General features: G+C 47.1%; 1 protein-coding gene across 2 annotated transcripts in view; it reads right to left on the reverse strand.

Moving 5' to 3' along the window:
- Positions 1-4,296: 4,296 nt before the first annotated feature.
- The window catches only part of nox4 (NADPH oxidase 4), a 197,691-nt gene continuing 182,037 nt past the window's right edge, over positions 4,297-19,950 (reverse strand). For both annotated transcript variants that reach the window (XM_014163465.3, XM_045704002.2), the window contains 5 exons: positions 19,332-19,451; positions 19,003-19,111; positions 8,985-9,053; positions 5,475-5,575; positions 4,297-5,376 (listed from right to left, as the gene is read on the reverse strand). In XM_014163465.3, coding sequence (XP_014018940.2) covers positions 5,256-5,376; positions 5,475-5,575; positions 8,985-9,053; positions 19,003-19,111; positions 19,332-19,451 — 520 coding nt within the window. In that variant the 3' untranslated portion in view covers positions 4,297-5,255. The remainder of the gene's footprint in view (positions 5,377-5,474; positions 5,576-8,984; positions 9,054-19,002; positions 19,112-19,331; positions 19,452-19,950) is intronic.

Here is a 19,950-nt window from a genome sequence, read left to right on the forward strand (position 1 = left end):
AACCCAGAGGAATTACCCTAACGCCATCCCCAGCTCTGAACCCAGAGGAGTTACCCTAACCCCATCCCTGAACCCAGAGGAGTTACCCTAACCCCATCCCCAGCTCTGAACCCAGAGAAGTTACCCTAACCCCATCCCTGGACCCAGAGGAGTTACCCTAACCCCATCCCTGGACCCAGAGGAGTTACCCTAACCCCATCCCCAGCTCTGGACCCAGAGGAGTTACCCTAACCCCATCCCTGGACCCAGAGGAGTTACCCTAACCCCATCCCTAGCTCTGGACCCAGAGGAGTTACCCTAACCCCATCCCCAGGTCTGGACCCAGAGGAGTTACCCTAACCCCATCCCTGGACCCAGAGGAGTTACCCTAACCCCATCCCTGGACCCAGAGGAGTTATCCTAACCCCATCCCTGGACCCAGAGGAGTTACCCTAACCCCATCCCTGGACCCAGAGGAGTTACCCTAACCCCATCCCTGGACCCAGAGGAGTTATCCTAACCCCATCCCTGGACCCAGAGGAGTTACCCTAACCCCATCCCTGGACCCAGAGGAGTTACCCTAACACCATCCCTGAACCCAGAGGAGTTACCCTAACCCCATTCCTGGACCCAGAGGAGTTACCCTAACCCCATCCCTGAACCCTGAGGAGTTACCCTAACCCCATCCCCAGCTTTGAACCCAGAGGAGTTACCCTAACCCCATCCCTGGACCCAGAGGAGTTACCCTAACCCCATCCCTGAACCCAGAGGAATTACCCTAACGCCATCCCCAGCTCTGAACCCAGAGGAGTTACCCTAACCCCATCCCTGAAACCAGAGGAGTTACCCTAACCCCATCCCCAGCTCTGAACCCAGAGAAGTTACCCTAACCCCATCCCTGGACCCAGAGGAGTTACCCTAACCCCATCCCTGGACCCAGAGGAGTTAACCCTAACCCCATCCCTAGCTCTGGACCCAGAGGAGTTACCCTAACCCCATCCCCAGCTCTGGACTCAGAGGAGTTACCCTAACCCCATCCCCAGCTCTGGACCCAGAGGAGTTACCCTAACTCCATCCCTGGACCCAGAGGAGTTACCCTAACCCCATCCCTAGCTCTGGACCCAGAGGAGTTACCCTAACCCCATCCCCAGCTCTGGACCCAGAGGAGTTACCCTAACCCCATCCCTGGACCCAGAGGAGTTACCCTAACCCCATCCCTGGACCCAGAGGAGTTATCCTAACCCCATCCCTGGACCCAGAGGAGTTACCCTAACCCCATCCCTGAACCCAGAGGAGTTACCCTAACCCCATCCCTGGACCCAGAGGAATTACCCTAACGCCATCCCCAGCTCTGAACCCAGAGGAGTTACCCTAACCCCAGCTCTGAACCCAGAGGACTTACCCTAACCCCATCCCTGGACCCAGAGGAGTTACCCTAACCCCATCCCTGGACCCAGAGGAGTTACCCTAACCCCATCCCTAGCTCTGGACCCAGAGGAGTTACCCTAACCCCATCCCCAGCTCTGGACTCAGAGGAGTTACCCTAACCCCATCCCCAGCTCTGGACCCAGAGGAGTTACCCTAACCCCATCCCTGGACCCAGAGGAGTTACCCTAACCCCATCCCTAGCTCTGGACCCAGAGGAGTTACCCTAACCCCATCCCCAGGTCTGGACCCAGAGGAGTTACCCTAACCCCATCCCTGGACCCAGAGGAGTTACCCTAACCCCATCCCTGGACCCAGAGGAGTTATCCTAACCCCATCCCTGGACCCAGAGGAGTTACCCTAACCCCATCCCTGGACCCAGAGGAGTTACCCTAACCCCATCCCTGGACCCAGAGGAGTTATCCTAACCCCATCCCTGGACCCAGAGGAGTTACCCTAACCCCATCCCCAGCTCTGAACCCAGAGGAGTTACCCTAACCCCATTTCTGGACCCAGAGGAGTTACCCTAACCCCATCCCTGAACCCAGAGGAGTTACCCTAACCCCATCCCTGGACCCAGAGGAGTTACCCTAACCACATCCCTGGACCCAGAGGAGTTACCCTAACCCCATCCCTGAACCCAGAGGAGTTACCCTAACCCCATCCCTGGACCCAGAGGAGTTACCCTAACCCCATCCCTGAACCCAGAGGAGTTACCCTAACCCCATCCGTGGACCCAGAGGAGTTACGCTAACCCCATCCCTGAACCCAGAGGAGTTACCCTAACCCCATCCCCAGCTCTGAACTCAGATGAGTTACCCTAACCCCATCCCTGGACCCAGAGGAGTTACCCTAACCCCATTCCTGGACCCAGAGGAGTTACCCTAACCCCATCCCTGGACCCAGAGGAGTTACCCTAACCCCCTCCCTGGACCCAGAGGAGTTACCCTAACCCCATCCCCAGCTCTGAACCCAGAGGAGTTACCCTAACCCCATCCCTGAACCCAGAGGAGTTACCCTAACCCCATCCCCAGCTCTGAACCCAGAGGAGTTACCCTAACCCCATCCCTGGACCCAGAGGAGTTACCCTAACCCCATCCCTGGACCCAGAGGAGTTACCCTAACCCCATCCCCAGCTCTGGCGGCCAAAACTACCCTTCCCCTAACACACCACCCTCCCCCTCCTCTCTCTCTCCTCTCCCTCTGTCTCTCTCTCCCCTCTCTCTCTGTCTCTCTCTCTACCTCCCTCTCTCCTCTCCCCTTTCTCTCTCTCTCTCTCTCTGTCTCTCTCTCTACCTCTCTCTCCTCTCCCCTCTCCAACTCTATCTGTCTCTCTCCCCCTCTCTCTCTCTGTCTCTCTCTCTGTCTCTCTCTCTGTCTCTCTCTCTCTCGCTCTCTCAGGCACAAAATGTGTCCAGGAGTTCCTGACTCCCTACCTACAGGAGGCTCAGCTGATCTGGCAGTGGATCCTGGGATCAGGACTCATTGGGGCCATCCTGGCAGGAATTGTCATGACAACCGTCATGACAAAGACACACTCACTAAGACACACACACACAAATACATACAATAAGACACAAACATATACAATAAGACACACACACACACACACACACACACACACACACACACACACACACACACACACACACACACACACACACACACACACACACACACACACACACACACACACACATATACAATAAGACACAAACATATACAATAACACACACACACACACACACATATACAATAAGACACACACATAAATACATACAATAAGACACACACATAAATACATACAATAAGACACACACACAAATACATGCAATAAAACACACACACAAATACATACAATAAGACACACACACAAATACATACAATAAGACACACACACAAATACAGACAATAAAACACACACACAAATACATGCAATAAGACACACACACAAATACATACATACAATAAGACACACACACACACACATACAATAACACACACACACACACAATAAGACAACACACACACACACACATACAATAAGACAACACACACACACACACATACAATAAGACAACACACACACACACACACACACATACAATAAGACACACACATAAATACATACAATAAGACACACACACACCAGAGACATTTCATTCCAATATGCCTCATTCTGCTGCTCTTGATCTGGGGGTTAAATCTGACACAAATCAAACAGTAACCAAGAGAGAATGATAAATAATATTCAACTGCAGTCCAGTCCTGAGTCACGTTCAGAACAACAACGCTACAGTCAAACTGTATGGAACAGGTATTTGGGTCAGTTAGTGTTGGTTTTGTTCCACTCAGTGCTGTCTTCTGGTCCCAGTACCCATTCCCTCCCTTATTCCCCCTGCCCTTCCCCTCTCCCCACTGCCATGGAGACGCTGGTACCTTGGGGGTATTGTACAGTATACTGTATGATACTGTGTACTGTTGATACTGTGTACTGTATGATACTGTGTACTGTTGATACTGTGTACTGTTGATACTGTGTACTGTTGGTACTGTGTACTGTTGATGCTGTGTACTGTTGATATTGTGTACTGTATGATACTGTGTACTGTTGATACTGTGTACTGTATGATACTGTATGATACTGTGTACTGTATGATACTGTGTACTGTATGACAGCTATGCCACTATGAGAACCAGAGGATAAATTAATAACATAAATTGTAATTTTATATGGTGCATTAAATCCGTCTTGATTACATTTGTGTGTCCGGGATATTTTGGGCTTGACTGGCTGTGGAAAGACAACAAGTTGGTAGAAACAGACAGCGGACGCATAGTAACCATGTAGTACCCGTGTAGTAATCCTGTAGTTAACATGTAGTAAATAGATCTGTATAAAACCTATTTTAATTTGGGTTGTGCTTTGCTCTCATCAAAACAATCCAACATCCAAAAAAAACATTATTCAGAAAAAATTAAATATATATACTGTATATATTTCTTCAATACTTAATCAATGGTAAATATGTATGGTTTGGTAAAGTGTAAAGCTGTTTTGTTGTTCAGTCTTAAATGGGACACATTAGAAGAAATGAGAGAAAAGTACATCTAGCAACTTTAAACAATATAAATAATTGAAATATAAAACAATTAGTAAAATACTGGCACCAGGAGTGGTTGAGTTTGCTTTGACTCCATTAGAATACATAGAGAATTTAAAGTTTAAATGATTGCACAGGAAGGAAGGAATGAAGGAATGAAGGAAGGAAGGAAGGAAGGAAGGAAGGAAGGAAGAAGGAAGGAAGGAAGGAAGGAAGGAAGGAAGGAAGGAAGGAAGGAAGGAAGGAAGGAAGGAAGGAAGGAAGGAAGGAAGGAAGGAAGGAAGGAAGGAAGGAAGGGTAGTGAAAGTGATAACAGACATCAGGTTGTTGTTCAGCATCTCTCTGTAGTCCAGAGTTAACTACTAACTCCTGTACAGTCCCTTACAGAGTGGCAAAGGCTTGTCCCTAGGCACCGAGGCTCTGATGCCCCCACACAGAAAGGGTAACCCCATCCCAAATCAACCCCTCGGCCCTACCCCATGGCACTTCTCCACCATTCGAAAGGACTGCGTTTGTGTGAGGCAAGCAATATGGCAGTGTTTTCTCGAAATGGTGGCGAAATGGTGAACAAGTCCCAGTTGCTCGCTGATGACATCACTCAACACCAGTGAGTGTGAGATGCTTCTCTCTGATGAAAGGAGAACCAGTGAGTCACTTCCTGGTAGTTTCAAGTCACCTGTCTCTCTGTGAGTCTGGGGTCAGGGGTCAGAGCCTATGGTCAGGGGTCTCGGTGAGGGGGAGCTGGTCTCAGCTGAAGGACTCTTTGTTGAACTCAAACGTGGTTCCTGAATAGCGGTCTGAGTTACACAGTCTGTGCAGAGTCCTGGAGATGCCTTTAGGCCCACAGCAGAACACCCCCACCCGCTTACTGAGGAAAGCACACACAATACAGATACAACATGACCACAATATCCTAAAATTATCCAATCAGAAGATGTCTTTAAACACTCCAAACATTTTACTCACTGCTTATTGGTCCTCCCAATCTCCTCAAAGAGCAACTTCCACCTCGGTCGGCCAATCATCATCCGGGAACTCAGGGGGCGGTACCTCTCCTCAGAGATGTTCTGGACAGGAAACAGAACACAGAAAATGTATAATGAGCTAGGGTTATTAGAGATCTAGGATCAGATTACCCTAGCCTCAGATCTAGGATCAGATTACACTAGCCCCACATCTAGAACCAGATTACCCTAGCCTCAGATCTAGGATCAGATTACACTAGCCCCAGAATTTAGGATCAGATTATACTAGCCCCAGAATTTAGGATCAGATTACACTAGCCTCAGATCTAGGATCAGATTACCCTAGCCTCAGATCTAGGATCAGATTACACTAGCCTCAGATTTAGGATCAGATTACCCTAGCCTCAGATCTAGGATCAGATTACACTAGCCCCAGAATTTAGGATCAGATTACCCTAGCCTCAGATCTAGGATCAGATTACACTAGCCCCACATCTAGAACCAGATTACCCTAGCCTCAGATCTAGGATCAGATTACACTAGCCCCACATATAGAACCAGATTACCCTAGCCTCAGATCTAGGATCAGATTACCCTAGCCCCACATATAGAACCAGATTACCCTATCCTCAAACCAAGGGTTTTTAGGTGGATGAAAACATCTCTGACCCTGCATCAGGGGTTAGGGGAAACTATTACCTACTCTATGAGTACAGGCCTGAGTCTTACATGGAAAATAGCATCAACTGTGCAACATGAACTGGTTGGAATGATATTAAATGGCTGTGATATTAAAAGTCTACTTATTGTATGCCTCTGAACCGTGAGCCCTGAACAAGATCACCATGTCTGCTAGCTGGAGGCAGAGGGAAATTAAAAAGGCCTGCAGTAATAAAACACCTTCTGAAAGACTCTGTGAAAGGACTGCAGTAATAAAACACCTTCTGAAAGACTCTGTGAAAGGACTGCAGTAATAAAACATCTTCTGAAAGACTCTGTGAAAGGACTGCAGTAATAAAACACCTTCTGAAAGACTCTGTGAAAGGACTGCAGTAATAAAACACCTTCTGAAAGACTCTGTGAAAGGCCTGCCAGAGGGGCTGAATAGAGAACATAGTCCAGTGCACACACACACACTAACACCCACGACACAACCCTTACTTCTAAAATAGGAAGTGCCAGTTTACTTGCTCTCTCTCCTTTGCATATCTATCTCTTTGTACAATCGTTTCAGCTCCGCCAGAGAATGGCATTGAGGGAAAGAAAGAGTGAAAGGTACACAGTTAAAGAGAGGGAGAGATTAGAAAGAGAGTGTTCTCCGGCAGTGCTGTAGAAAGGAGAAATAGAAAGATTGAAAGAATACATTCCATCTCCATACACACTAATGGTAGCAGTGAACTACAGTTAAACGCAGTGAAGGTTAACATGCTAACTCTCTCTCCTCCTCCTCTCTCTCTCTTCTAGACCTATCTGCTGCCTTTGATACTGTGAACCATCAGATCCTCCTCTCAACCCTCTCCGAGTTGGGCATCTCCAGCGCGGCTCACTCTTGGATTGCGTCCTACCTGACAGGTCGCTCCTACCAGGTGGCGTGGCGAGAATCCGTCTCCGCACCACGTGCTCTCCCCACTGGTGTCCCCCAGGGCTCAGTTCTAGGCCCTCTCCTATTCTCGCTATACACCAAGTCACTTGGCTCTGTCATATCCTCACATGGTCTCTCCTATCTTTGCTACGCAGACGACGCACAATTAATCTTCTCCTTTCCCCCTTCTGATAACCAGGTGGCGAATCGCATCTCTGCATGTCTGGCAGACATATCAGTGTGGATGACGGATCACCACCTCAAGCTGAACCTCGGCAAGACGGAGCTGCTCTTCCTCCCGGGGAAGGACTGCCCGTTCCATGATCTCGCCATCACGGTTGACAACTCCATTGTGTCCTCCTCCCAGAGTGCTAAGAGCCTTGGCGTGACCCTGGACAACACCCTGTCGTTCTCCGCTAACATCAAGACGGTGACCTGATCGTGTAGGTTCATGCTCTACAACATTCGCAGAGTACGACCCTGCCTTACACAGGAAGCGGTGCAGGTCCTAATCCAGGCACTTGTCATCTCCCGTCTGGATTACTGCAACTCGCTGCTGGCGGGGCTCCCTGCCTGTGCCATTAAACCCCTACAACTCATTCAGAACGCCGCAGCCCGTCTGGTGTTCAACCTTCCCAAGTTCTCTCACGTCACCCCGCTCCTCTGCACACTCCACTGGCTTCCAGTCGAAGCTCGCATCTGCTACAAGACCATGGTGCTTGCCTACGGAGCTGTGAGGGGAACGGCACCTCCGTACCTTCAGGCTCTGATCAGTCCCTACACCCAAAGAAGGGCACTGCGTTCATCCACCTCTGGCCTGCTCGCCTCCCTACCTCTGCGGAAGCACAGTTCCCGCTCAGCCCAGTCAAAACTGTTCGCTGCTCTGGCACCCCAATGGTGGAACAAGCTCCCTCACGACGCCAGGACAGCGGAGTCAATCACCACCTTCCGGAGACACGTCTGCTAAATGATTCTGGGTAAGAGCGTCTGCTAAATGACTCTGGATAAGAGCGTCTGCTAAATGACTCTGGGTAAGAGCGTCTGCTAAATGACTCTGGATAAGAGCGTCTGCTAAATGACTCTGGATAACAGCGTCTGCTAAATGACTCTGGATAACAGCGTCTGCTAAATGACTCTGGGTAAGAGCGTCTGCTAAATGACTCTGGATAAGAGCGTCTGCTAAATGACTCTGGGTAAGAGCGTCTGCGAAATGACTCTGGATAAGAGCGTCTGCTAAATGACTCTGGGTAAGAGCGTCTGCTAAATGACTCTGGATAAGAGCGTCTGCTAAATGACTCTGGATAAGAGCGTCTGCTAAATGACTCTGGGTAAGAGCGTCTGCTAAATGACTCTGGATAAGAGCGTCTGCTAAATGACGTAAATGTAATGTAAATGTAGTCATCTCCTAGCGCTCAATCTTTTTCTCTTCAGCAATCTGTGGTGTACCCTGCCCTCTATTGGCTGGCTGGCTGGCTGCATGGCTGGCTGGATGGACCGACTGACTGACTGACTGACTGACTTACTGACTGATTAACTTACTGACTGATTGACGGACTGACTGACTGACTGACTGATTGGCAGACTGACTCACTCACTGACTGACTGATTGACTCACTGACTGACTGATTGATTGACTCACTGACTGACTGATTGACTGACTGATTGACTGACTGACTGATTGACTCACTGACTGACTGACTCACTGACTGACGGACTGACTGACTGATTGACTGACTGACTAATTGACTGACTGACTGACTGATTGACTCACTGACTGATTGACGGACTGACTGACTGACTGACTCGCTGACTGACTGATTGACTGAGTGATTGATTGACTGACTGACTCACTGACTGATTGACTGACTGACTGACTGACTCACTGACTGACTGACTGATTGATTAACTGACGTTGTCTTTGAGTCTCACCTGAAGTCCATCTGTCTGGCTGACGAAGAGCTGCAGGTTCAGATAGTCAGGTCTGTTTTCCTGCCACAGCTAGAGAGAGAGAGAGAGGGGGGTGGAATGAGAAAGAAATCGAGAGAGAGGGTGAGAAAGAGAGATAATGAGAGATGGAATGAGAAAGAGAGCGAGAGAGAGGGTGAGACAGAGAGATAATGAGACAGAGGGGGGAGAGAGATGGAATGAGAAAGAAAGCGAGAGAGAGGGTGAGACAGAGCAATAACGATAGAAAGGGGAGGTGAGAGAGAGGGTGAGACAGAGAGAGAGGGTGAGACAGAGAGCGAGGGTGAGACAGAGAGAGAGGGGAGGTTATATAAACATGCCTGATAAGCAGATACAGTGGGGTCCAAAATGATAGGCACACTTGATAAAGATGTCCATATAGCCTAGGACATCCCCACAGTGAAGCATGGTGGTGGCAGCATCATGCTGTGGGGATGTTTTTCATCGGCAGGGACTGGGAAACTGGTCAGAATTGAAGGAATGATGGGTGGCTCTAAACACTGGGAAATTCTTGAGGGAAACCTGTTTCAGTCTTCCAGAGATTTGAGAGTGGGATGGAGGTTCACCTTCCAGCAGAACAATTACCCTAAGCATACTGCTAAAGCAACACTCGATTGGTTTAAGGGGAAACATTTAAATGTCTTGGAATGGCCTAGTCAAAGCCCAGACCTCAATCCAATTGAGAATCTGTGGTATGACTTAAAGATTGCTGTACACCAGCGGAACCCATCCAACTTGAAGTAGCTGGAGCAGTTTTGCCTTGAAGAATGGGCAAAAATCCCAGTGGCTAGATGTGTCAAGCTTATAGAGACATACCCCAAGAGACTTGCAACTGTAATTGCTGCAAAAGGTGGCTCTACGAAGTATTGACTTTGGGGGGGTGAATAGTTATGCACGCTCAAATTCTCTGTTTTGTTGTCTTATTTGTTGTTTTTTACACAATAAAAAACATTTTGCATCTTCAAAGTGGTAGGGATGTTGTGTAAATCAAATGATACAAACCACCCAAAAATCAATTTTAATTCCAGGTTGTAAGGCAACAAAATAAGAAAAATGACAAAGGGGGTAAATAATTTCACAAGCCACTGTACCAACCCTAACCCATATTCTAAACCAAAGCATAACAGATCGTTTTTTAATAGTAACCAAAAAACTGTGTTCTATCATATAAATGAAGTCAAGTATGTCCTAAATTGTCTCCATATACCGCTCAAAGCTCAAATAGACACTATTATCTACTACTATTATCTAGATGGTGATATAACCCCAGATATCAGACCCTCTATTAGTCACTAGATGGTGATATAACACCAGATATCAGACCCTCTACTAGTCACTAGATGGTGATATAACCCCAGATATCAGCCCCTCGACTACAGTCACTAGATGGTGATATAACCCAAGATATCAGACCCTCTACTAGTCACTAGTTGGTGATATAACCCCAGATATCAGACCCTCCACTACAGTCACTAGATGGTGATATAACCCCAGATATCAGACCCTCCACTACAGTCACTAGATGGTGATATAACCCCAGATATCAGACCCTCCAATACAGTCACTAGATGGTGATATAACCCCAGATATCAGACCCTCCACTACAGTCACTAGATGGTGATATAACCCCAGATATCAGACCCTCCACTACAGTCACTAGATGGTGATATAACCCCAGATATCAGCCCCTCCACTACAGTCACTAGATGGTGATATAACCCCAGATATCAGCCCCTCCACTACAGTCACTAGATGGTGATATAACCCCAGATATCAGCCCCTCCACTACAGTCACGAGATGGTGATATAACCCCAGATATCAGCCCCTCCACTACAGTCACTAGATGGTGATATAACCCCAGATATCAGCCCCACCACTACAGTCACTAGATGGTGATATAACCCCAGATATCAGCCCCTCCACTACAGTCACGAGATGGTGATATAACCCCAGATATCAGCCCCTCCACTACAGTCACTAGATGGTGATATAACCCCAGATATCAGATCCTCCACTACAGTCACTAGATGGCGCTATAACCCCAGATATCAGCATCCTCCACTACAGTCAATAGATGACGCTATAACCCCAGATATCAGCCCCTCCACTACAGTCACTAGATGGTGATATAACCCCAGATATCAGACCCTCTACTACAGTCACTAGATGGTGATATAACCCCAGATATCAGCCCCTCTACTAGTCACTAGATGGTGATATAACCCCAGATATCAGACCCTCCACTACAGTCACTAGATGGTGATATAACCCCAGATATCAGCCCCTCCACTACAGTCACTAGATGGTGATATAACCCCAGATATCAGACCCTCTACTAGTCACTAGATGGTGATATAACCCCAGATATCAGACCCTCTACTAGTCACTAGATGGTGATATAACCCCAGATATCAGCCCCTCTACTACAGTCACTAGATGGTGATATAACCCCAGATATCAGCCTCTCCACTACAGTCACTAGATGGTGATATAACCCCAGATATCAGACCCTCCACTACAGTCACTAGATGGTGATATAACACCAGATATCAGCCCCTCTAATAGTAACTAGATGGTGATATAACCCCAGATATCAGCCTCTCCACTACAGTCACTAGATGGTGATATAACCCCAGATATCAGCCCCTCTACTACAGTCACTAGATGGTGATATAACCCCAGATATCAGCCCCTCTACTAGTCAATAGATGGTGATATAACCCCAGATATCAGCCCCTCTACTAGTAACTAGATGGTGATATAACCCCAGATATCAGACCCTCTACCACAGTCACTAGATGGTGATATAACCCCAGATATCAGACCCTCCACTACAGTCACTAGATGGTGATATAACCCCAGATATCAGACCCTCTACTAGTCACTAGATGGTGATATAACCCCAGATATCAGCCTCTCCACTACAGTCACTAGATTGTGATATAACCCCAGATATCAGACCCTCCACTACAGTCACTAGATGGTGATATAACCCCAGATATCAGACCCTCCACTACAGTCACTAGATGGTGATATAACCCCAGATATCAGCCCCTACACTACAGTCACTAGATGGTGATATAACCCCAGATAACAGACCATCTACTAGTCACTAGATGGTGATATAACCCCAGATATCAGCCCCTCTACTAGTCACTAGATGGTGATATAACCCCAGATATCAGCCCCTCCACTACAGTCACTAGATGGTGATATAACCCCAGATATCAGCCCCTACACTACAGTCACTAGATGGTGATATAACCCCAGATATCAGCCCCTCCACTACAGTCACTAGATGGTGATATAACCCCAGATATCAGACCCTCTACTAGTCACTAGATGGTGATATAACCCCAGATATCAGCCCCTCCACTACAGTCACTAGATGGTGATAAAACCCCAGATATCAGCCCCTTCACTACAGTCACTAGATGGTGATATAACCCCAGATATCAGCCCCTCTACTACAGTCACTAGATGGTGATATAACCCCAGATATCAGCCCCTCTACTAGTAACTAGATGGTGATATAACCCCAGATATCAGCCCCTCCACTACAGTCACTAGATGGTGATATAACCCCAGATATCAGCCCCTCTACTACAGTCACTAGATGGTGATATAACCCCAGATATCAGACCCTCCACTACAGTCACTAGATGGTGATATAACCCCAGATATCAGTCCCTCCACTACAGTCACTAGATGGTGATATAACCCCAGATATCAGCCCCTCCACTACAGTCACTAGATGGTGATATAACCCCAGATATCAGTCCCTCCACTACAGTCACTAGATGGTGATATAACCCCAGATATCAGCCCCTCTACTACAGTCACTAGATGGTGATATAACCCCAGATATCAGACCCTCCACTACAGTCACTAGATGGTGATATAACCCCAGATATCAGCCTCTCCACTACAGTCACTTGATGGTGAAATAACCCCAGATATCAGCCCCTCCACTATAGTCACTAGATGGTGATATAACCCCAGATATCAGACCCTCTACTACAGTCACTAGATGGTGATATAACCCCAGATATCAGACCCTCCACTACAGTCACTAGATGGTGATATAACCCCAGATATCAGCCTCTCCACTACAGTCACTTGATGGTGAAATAACCCCAGATATCAGCCCCTCCACTACAGTCACTAGATGGTGATATAACCCCAGATATCAGACCCTCTACTAGTCACTAGATGGTGATATAACCCCAGATATCAGCCCCTCCACTACAGTCACTAGATGGTGATAAAACCCCAGATATCAGCCCCTCTACTACAGTCACTAGATGGTGATATAACCCCAGATATCAGCCCCTCTACTAGTAACTAGATGGTGATATAACCCCAGATATCAGCCCCTCTACTACAGTCACTAGATGGTGATATAACCCCAGATATCAGCCCCTCTACTACAGTCACTAGATGGTGATATAACCCCAGATATCAGCCCCTCCACTACAGTCACTAGATGGTGATATAACCCCAGATATCAGCCCCTCCACTACAGTCACTAGATGGTGATATAACCCCAGATATCAGCATCCTCCACTACAGTCACTAGATGGTGATATAACCCCAGATATCAGCCCCTCCACTGCAGTCACTAGATGGTGATATAACCCCAGATATCAGACCCTCTACTACAGTCACTAGATGGTGATATAACCCCAGATATCAGACCCTCCACTACAGTCACTAGATGGTGATATAACCCCAGATATCAGCCCCTCTACTACAGTCACTAGATGGTGATATAACACCAGATATCAGACCCTCTACTACAGTCACTAGATGGTGATATAACCCCAGATATCAGCCCCTCTACTAGTCACTAGATGGTGATATAACCCCAGATATCAGCCTCTCCACTACAGTCACTAGATGGTGATATAACCCCAGATATCAGCCCCTCCACTACAATCACTAGATGGTGATATAACCCCAGATATCAGCCCCATCACTACAGTCACTAGATGGTGATATAACCCCAGATATCAGCCCCTCTCCTAGTAACTAGATGGTGATATGACCCCAGATATCAGACCCTCTACTAGTCACTAGATGGTGATATAACCCCAGATATCAGACCCTTTACTATAGTCACTAGATGGTGATATAACCCCAGATATCAGACCCTCTACTAGTCACTAGTTGGTGATATAACCCCAGATATCAGCCCCTCTACTAGTAACTAGATGGTGATATAACCCCAGATATCAGCCCCTCTACTACAGTCACTAGATGGTGATATAACCCCAGATATCAGACCCTCCACTACAGTCACTAGATGGTGATATAACTCCAGATATCAGACCCTCTACTAGTCACTAGTTGGTGATATAACCCCAGATATCAGACCCTCTACTACAGTCACTAGATGGTGATATAACCCCAGATATCAGCCCCTCCACTACAGTCACTAGATGGTGATATAACCCCAGATATCAGCCCCTCCACTACAGTCACTAGATGGTGATATAACCCCAGATATCAGCCCCTCCACTACAGTCACTAGATGGTGATATAACCCCAGATATCAGCCCCTCCACTACAGTCAATAGATGAAGCTATAACCCCAGATATCAGCATCCTCCACTACAGTCACTAGATGGTGATATAACCCCAGATATCAGCCCCTCCACTACAATCACTAGATGGTGATATAACCCCAGATATCAGACCCTCTACTACAGTCACTAGATGGTGATATAACCCCAGATATCAGCCCCTCCACTACAATCACTAGATGGTGATATAACCCCAGATATCAGCCTCTCCACTACAGTCAATAGATGACGCTATAACCCCAGATATCAGCCCCTCCACTACAATCACTAGATGGTGATATAACCCCAGATATCAGACCCTCTACTATAGTCACTAGATGGTGATATAACCCCAGATATCAGCCCCTCCAATACAGTCACTAGATGGTGATATAACCCCAGATATCAGACCCTCTACTACAGTCACTAGATGGTGATATAACCCCAGATATCAGCCCCTCTACTAGTCACTAGATGGTGATATAACCCCAGATATCAGACCCTCCACTACAGTCACTAGATGGTGATATAACCCCAGATATCAGCCCCTCCACTACAGTCACTAGATGGTGATATAACCCCAGATATCAGACCCTCCACTACAGTCACTAGATGGTGATATAACACCAGATATCAGCCCCTCTAATAGTAACTAGATGGTGATATAACCCCAGATATCAGCCTCTCCACTACAGTCACTAGATGGTGATATAACCCCAGATATCAGCCCCTCCACTACAGTCACTAGATGGTGATATAACCCCAGATATCAGCCCCTCTACTAGTCAATAGATGGTGATATAACCCCAGATATCAGCCCCTCTACTAGTAACTAGATGGTGATATAACCCCAGATATCAGACCCTCTACCACAGTCACTAGATGGTGATATAACCCCAGATATCAGACCCTCCACTACAGTCACTAGATGGTGATATAACCCCAGATATCAGCCCCTCTACTAGTCACTAGATGGTGATATAACCCCAGATATCAGCCCCTCTACTAGTAACTAGATGGTGATATAACCCCAGATATCAGACCCTCTACCACAGTCACTAGATGGTGATATAACCCCAGATATCAGACCCTCCACTGCAGTCACTAGATGGTGATATAACCCCAGATATCAGCCCCTCCACTACAGTCACTAGATGGTGATATAACCCCAGATATCAGACCCTCCACTACAGTCACTAGATGGTGATATAACCCCAGATATCAGCCCCTACACTACAGTCACTAGATGGTGATATAACCCCAGATATCAGCCCCTCCACTACAGTCACTAGATGGTGATATAACCCCAGATATCAGACCCTCTAATAGTAACTAGATGGTGATATAACCCCAGATATCAGACCCTCCACTACAGTCACTAGATGGTGATATAACCCCAGATATCAGCCCCTACACTACAGTCACTAGATGGTGATATAACCCCAGATATCAGACCATCTACTAGTCACTAGATGGTGATATAACCCCAGATATCAGCCCCTCCACTACAGTCACTAGATGGTGATAAAACCCCAGATATCAGCCCCTCCACTACAGTCACTAGATGGTGATATAACCCCAGATATCAGCCCCTCTACTACAGTCACTAGATGGTGATATAACCCCAGATATCAGACCCTCCACTACAGTCACTAGATGGTGATATAACCCCAGATATCAGTCCCTCCACTACAGTCACTTGATGGTGATATAACCCCAGATATCAGCCCCTCCACTACAGTCACTAGATGGTGATATAACCCCAGATATCAGACCCTCTACTAGTCACTAGATGGTGATATAACCCCAGATATCTGCCTCTCCAATTCAGTCACTAGATGGTGATATAACCCCAGATATCAGCCCCTCCACTACAATCACTAGATGGTGATATAACCCCAGATATCAGCCCCTACACTACAGTCACTAGATGGTGATATAACCCCAGATATCAGACCATCTACTAGTCACTAGATGGTGATATAACCCCAGATATCAGCCCCTCCACTACAGTCACTAGATGGTGATAAAACCCCAGATATCAGCCCCTCCACTACAGTCACTAGATGGTGATATAACCCCAGATATCAGCCCCTCTACTACAGTCACTAGATGGTGATATAACCCCAGATATCAGACCCTCCACTACAGTCACTAGATGGTGATATAACCCCAGATATCAGTCCCTCCACTACAGTCACTTGATGGTGATATAACCCCAGATATCAGCCCCTCCACTACAGTCACTAGATGGTGATATAACCCCAGATATCAGCCCCTCCACTACAGTCACTAGATGGTGATATAACCCCAGATATCAGCCCCTCCACTACAGTCACTAGATGGTGATATAACCCCAGATATCAGCCCCTCTACTAGTCACTAGATGGTGATATAACCCCAGATATCAGCCCCTTTACTATAGTCACTAGATGGTGATATAACCCCAGATATCAGACCCTCTACTAGTCACTAGTTGGTGATATAACCCCAGATATCAGACCCTCCACTACAGTCACTAGATGGTGATATAACTCCAGATATCAGACCCTCTACTAGTCACTAGTTGGTGATATAACCCCAGATATCAGACCCTCTACTACAGTCACTAGATGGTGACATAACCCCAGATATCAGCCCCTCCACTACAGTCACTAGATGGTGATATAACCCCAGATATCAGCCCCTCCACTACAGTCACTAGATGGTGATATAACCCCAGATATCAGACCCTCTACTAGTAACTAGATGGTGATATAACCCCAGATATCAGACCCTCTACTAGTCACTAGATGGTGATATAACCCCAGATATCAGCCCCTTCACTACAGTCACTAGATGGTGATATAACCCCAGATATCAGACCCTCTACTACAGTCACTAGATGGTGATATAACCCCAGATATCAGCCCCTCCACTACAGTCACTAGATGGTGATATAACCCCAGATATCAGACCCTCTACTAGTCACTAGATGGTGATATAACCCCAGATATCAGCCCCTCCACTACAGTCACTAGATGGTGATATAACCCCAGATATCAGACCCTCTACTACAGTCACTAGATGGTGATATAACCCCAGATATAAGTCCCTCCACTACAGTCACTAGATGGTGATATAACCCCAGATATCAGCCCCACCACTACAGTCACTAGATGGTGATATAACCCCAGATATAAGTCCCTCCACTACAGTCACTAGATGGTGATATAACCCCAGATATCAGCCCCACCACTACAGTCACTAGATGGTGATATAACCCCAGATATCAGCCCCTCCACCACAGTCACTAGATGGTGATATAACCCCAGATATCAGACCCTCTACTAGTCACTTGATGGTGATATAACCCCAGATATCAGACCCTCTACTAGTCACTAGATGGTGATATAACCCCAGATATCAGCCCCTTCACTACAGTCACTAGATGGTGATATAACCCCAGATATCAGCCCCTCCACTACAGTCACTAGATGGTGATATAACCCCAGATATCAGCCCCTCCACTACAGTCACTAGATGGTGATATAACCCCAGATATCAGCCCCTCCACTACAGTCACGAGATGGTGATATAACCCCAGATATCAGCCCCTCCACTACAGTCACTAGATGGTGATATAACCCCAGATATCAGCCCCTCCACTACAGTCACTAGATGGTGATATAACCCCAGATATCAGCCCCTCTACTACAGTCACTAGATGGTGATATAACCCCAGATATCAGCCCCTCTACTACAGTCACTAGATGGTGATATAACCCCAGATATCAGCCCCTCTACTACAGTCACTAGATGGTGATATAACCCCAGATATCAGCCCCTCTACTAGTAACTAGATGGTGATATAACCCCAGATATCAGCCCCTCCACTACAGTCACTAGATGGTGATATAACCCCAGATATCAGCCCCTCCACTACAGTCACTAGATGGTGATATAACCCCAGATATCATCCTCTCCACTACAGACCTGTAGAGGGCGCTCTGCCCCTGTTCTGGGGGAGCACCAGCAGGTTTTTAAATAGTACACACACAGCACACTAAGTGAAGAAAGGTACAAGACAGACCCCAGCCTTGGGCCTCAGCGCAGGAGGTGCCATACAACCTCTCTACCCCTAGCCTCTGCCGAGTCCCAACATCCGGATGTTCCAGTTCTCAGGGGAAATGGAAAGAGAGACTTCCGCTTTTGGACAATAACTCCTCCTCCACATTTACTGGATTGGTTGAACAGTGCAGAAGAGAACCTCCGCCAACATTTTGTTTTTCTTCTTGTGAAGACCAGTATGTAGGGGATCTAGTCTCAGGCGTTTCTTATACGTCTGCTACATTAGGTTACTCCACCCCAGATGTTTAGCCCTGACCTCTGGCCTGATATTTAACCCTGACCTTTGACCCCTAGTCCCCAGGCTGACCTTGTGATGTAAGGCACACAGCAGCTCAGCGAACCAGTAGAAGGACTGCAGCTCCCTGCACACCCACACAAAGTATAGCCTCCTGAGACGGAAATGCCTCCAGCCATCCCTGAGACAGACCACACACACACACACACACACACACGCACACGCACACGCACACGCACACGCACACACACACACACACACACACACACACACACACACACACACACACACACACACACACAGAAAGTACAGTGTGAGAATTTGGTCATTAAGAACATGTCAAAATATTCCCACCAATGGTAAACCAACAACCAACCATCTCTTGTTAGACAGCCACTCACAGCAGGGCGTGCAGAACGCAGGCGAATGGCGTGACTCCGATCCCACCCGCCACACACAGACTGACCTCGTAGTTAAACACCTCCTGTGATGAACTGCCAAACGGACCATCCACGTACAGCCTACACACACAGTGGGGAGGGTTACAATAGTGAGACAGTGACAAATTACACACTACTTTAGACAATTATGACAAGTGGCTTTTGTTTGTTAACCTACATCCTTGTGGTAGTCTATACTCTATGTTAACCTACCTCCTTGTGGTGGTCTATACTCTATGTTAACCTACCTCCTTGTGGTAGTCTATACTCTATGTACACCTACCTCCTTGTGGTGGTCTATACTCTATGTTAACCTACCTCCTTGTGGTGGTCTATACTCTATGTTAACCTACCTCCTTGTGGTGGTCTATACTCTATGTTAACCTACATCCTTGTGGTGGTCTATACTCTATGTTAACCTACCTCCTTGTGGTGGTCTATACTCAATGTTCACCTACATCCTTCTGGTGGTCTATACTCTATGTTAACCTACCTCCTTGTGGTGGTCTATACTCTATGTTAACCTACATCCTTGTGGTGGTCTATACTCTATGTTAACCTACCTCCTTGTGGTAGTCTA

The sequence above is a fragment of the Salmo salar genome, chromosome 20 (assembly GCF_965601325.2).
Source record: "Salmo salar chromosome 20, fSalSal1, whole genome shotgun sequence".
Classification (NCBI taxonomy): domain Eukaryota; kingdom Metazoa; phylum Chordata; class Actinopteri; order Salmoniformes; family Salmonidae; genus Salmo; species Salmo salar.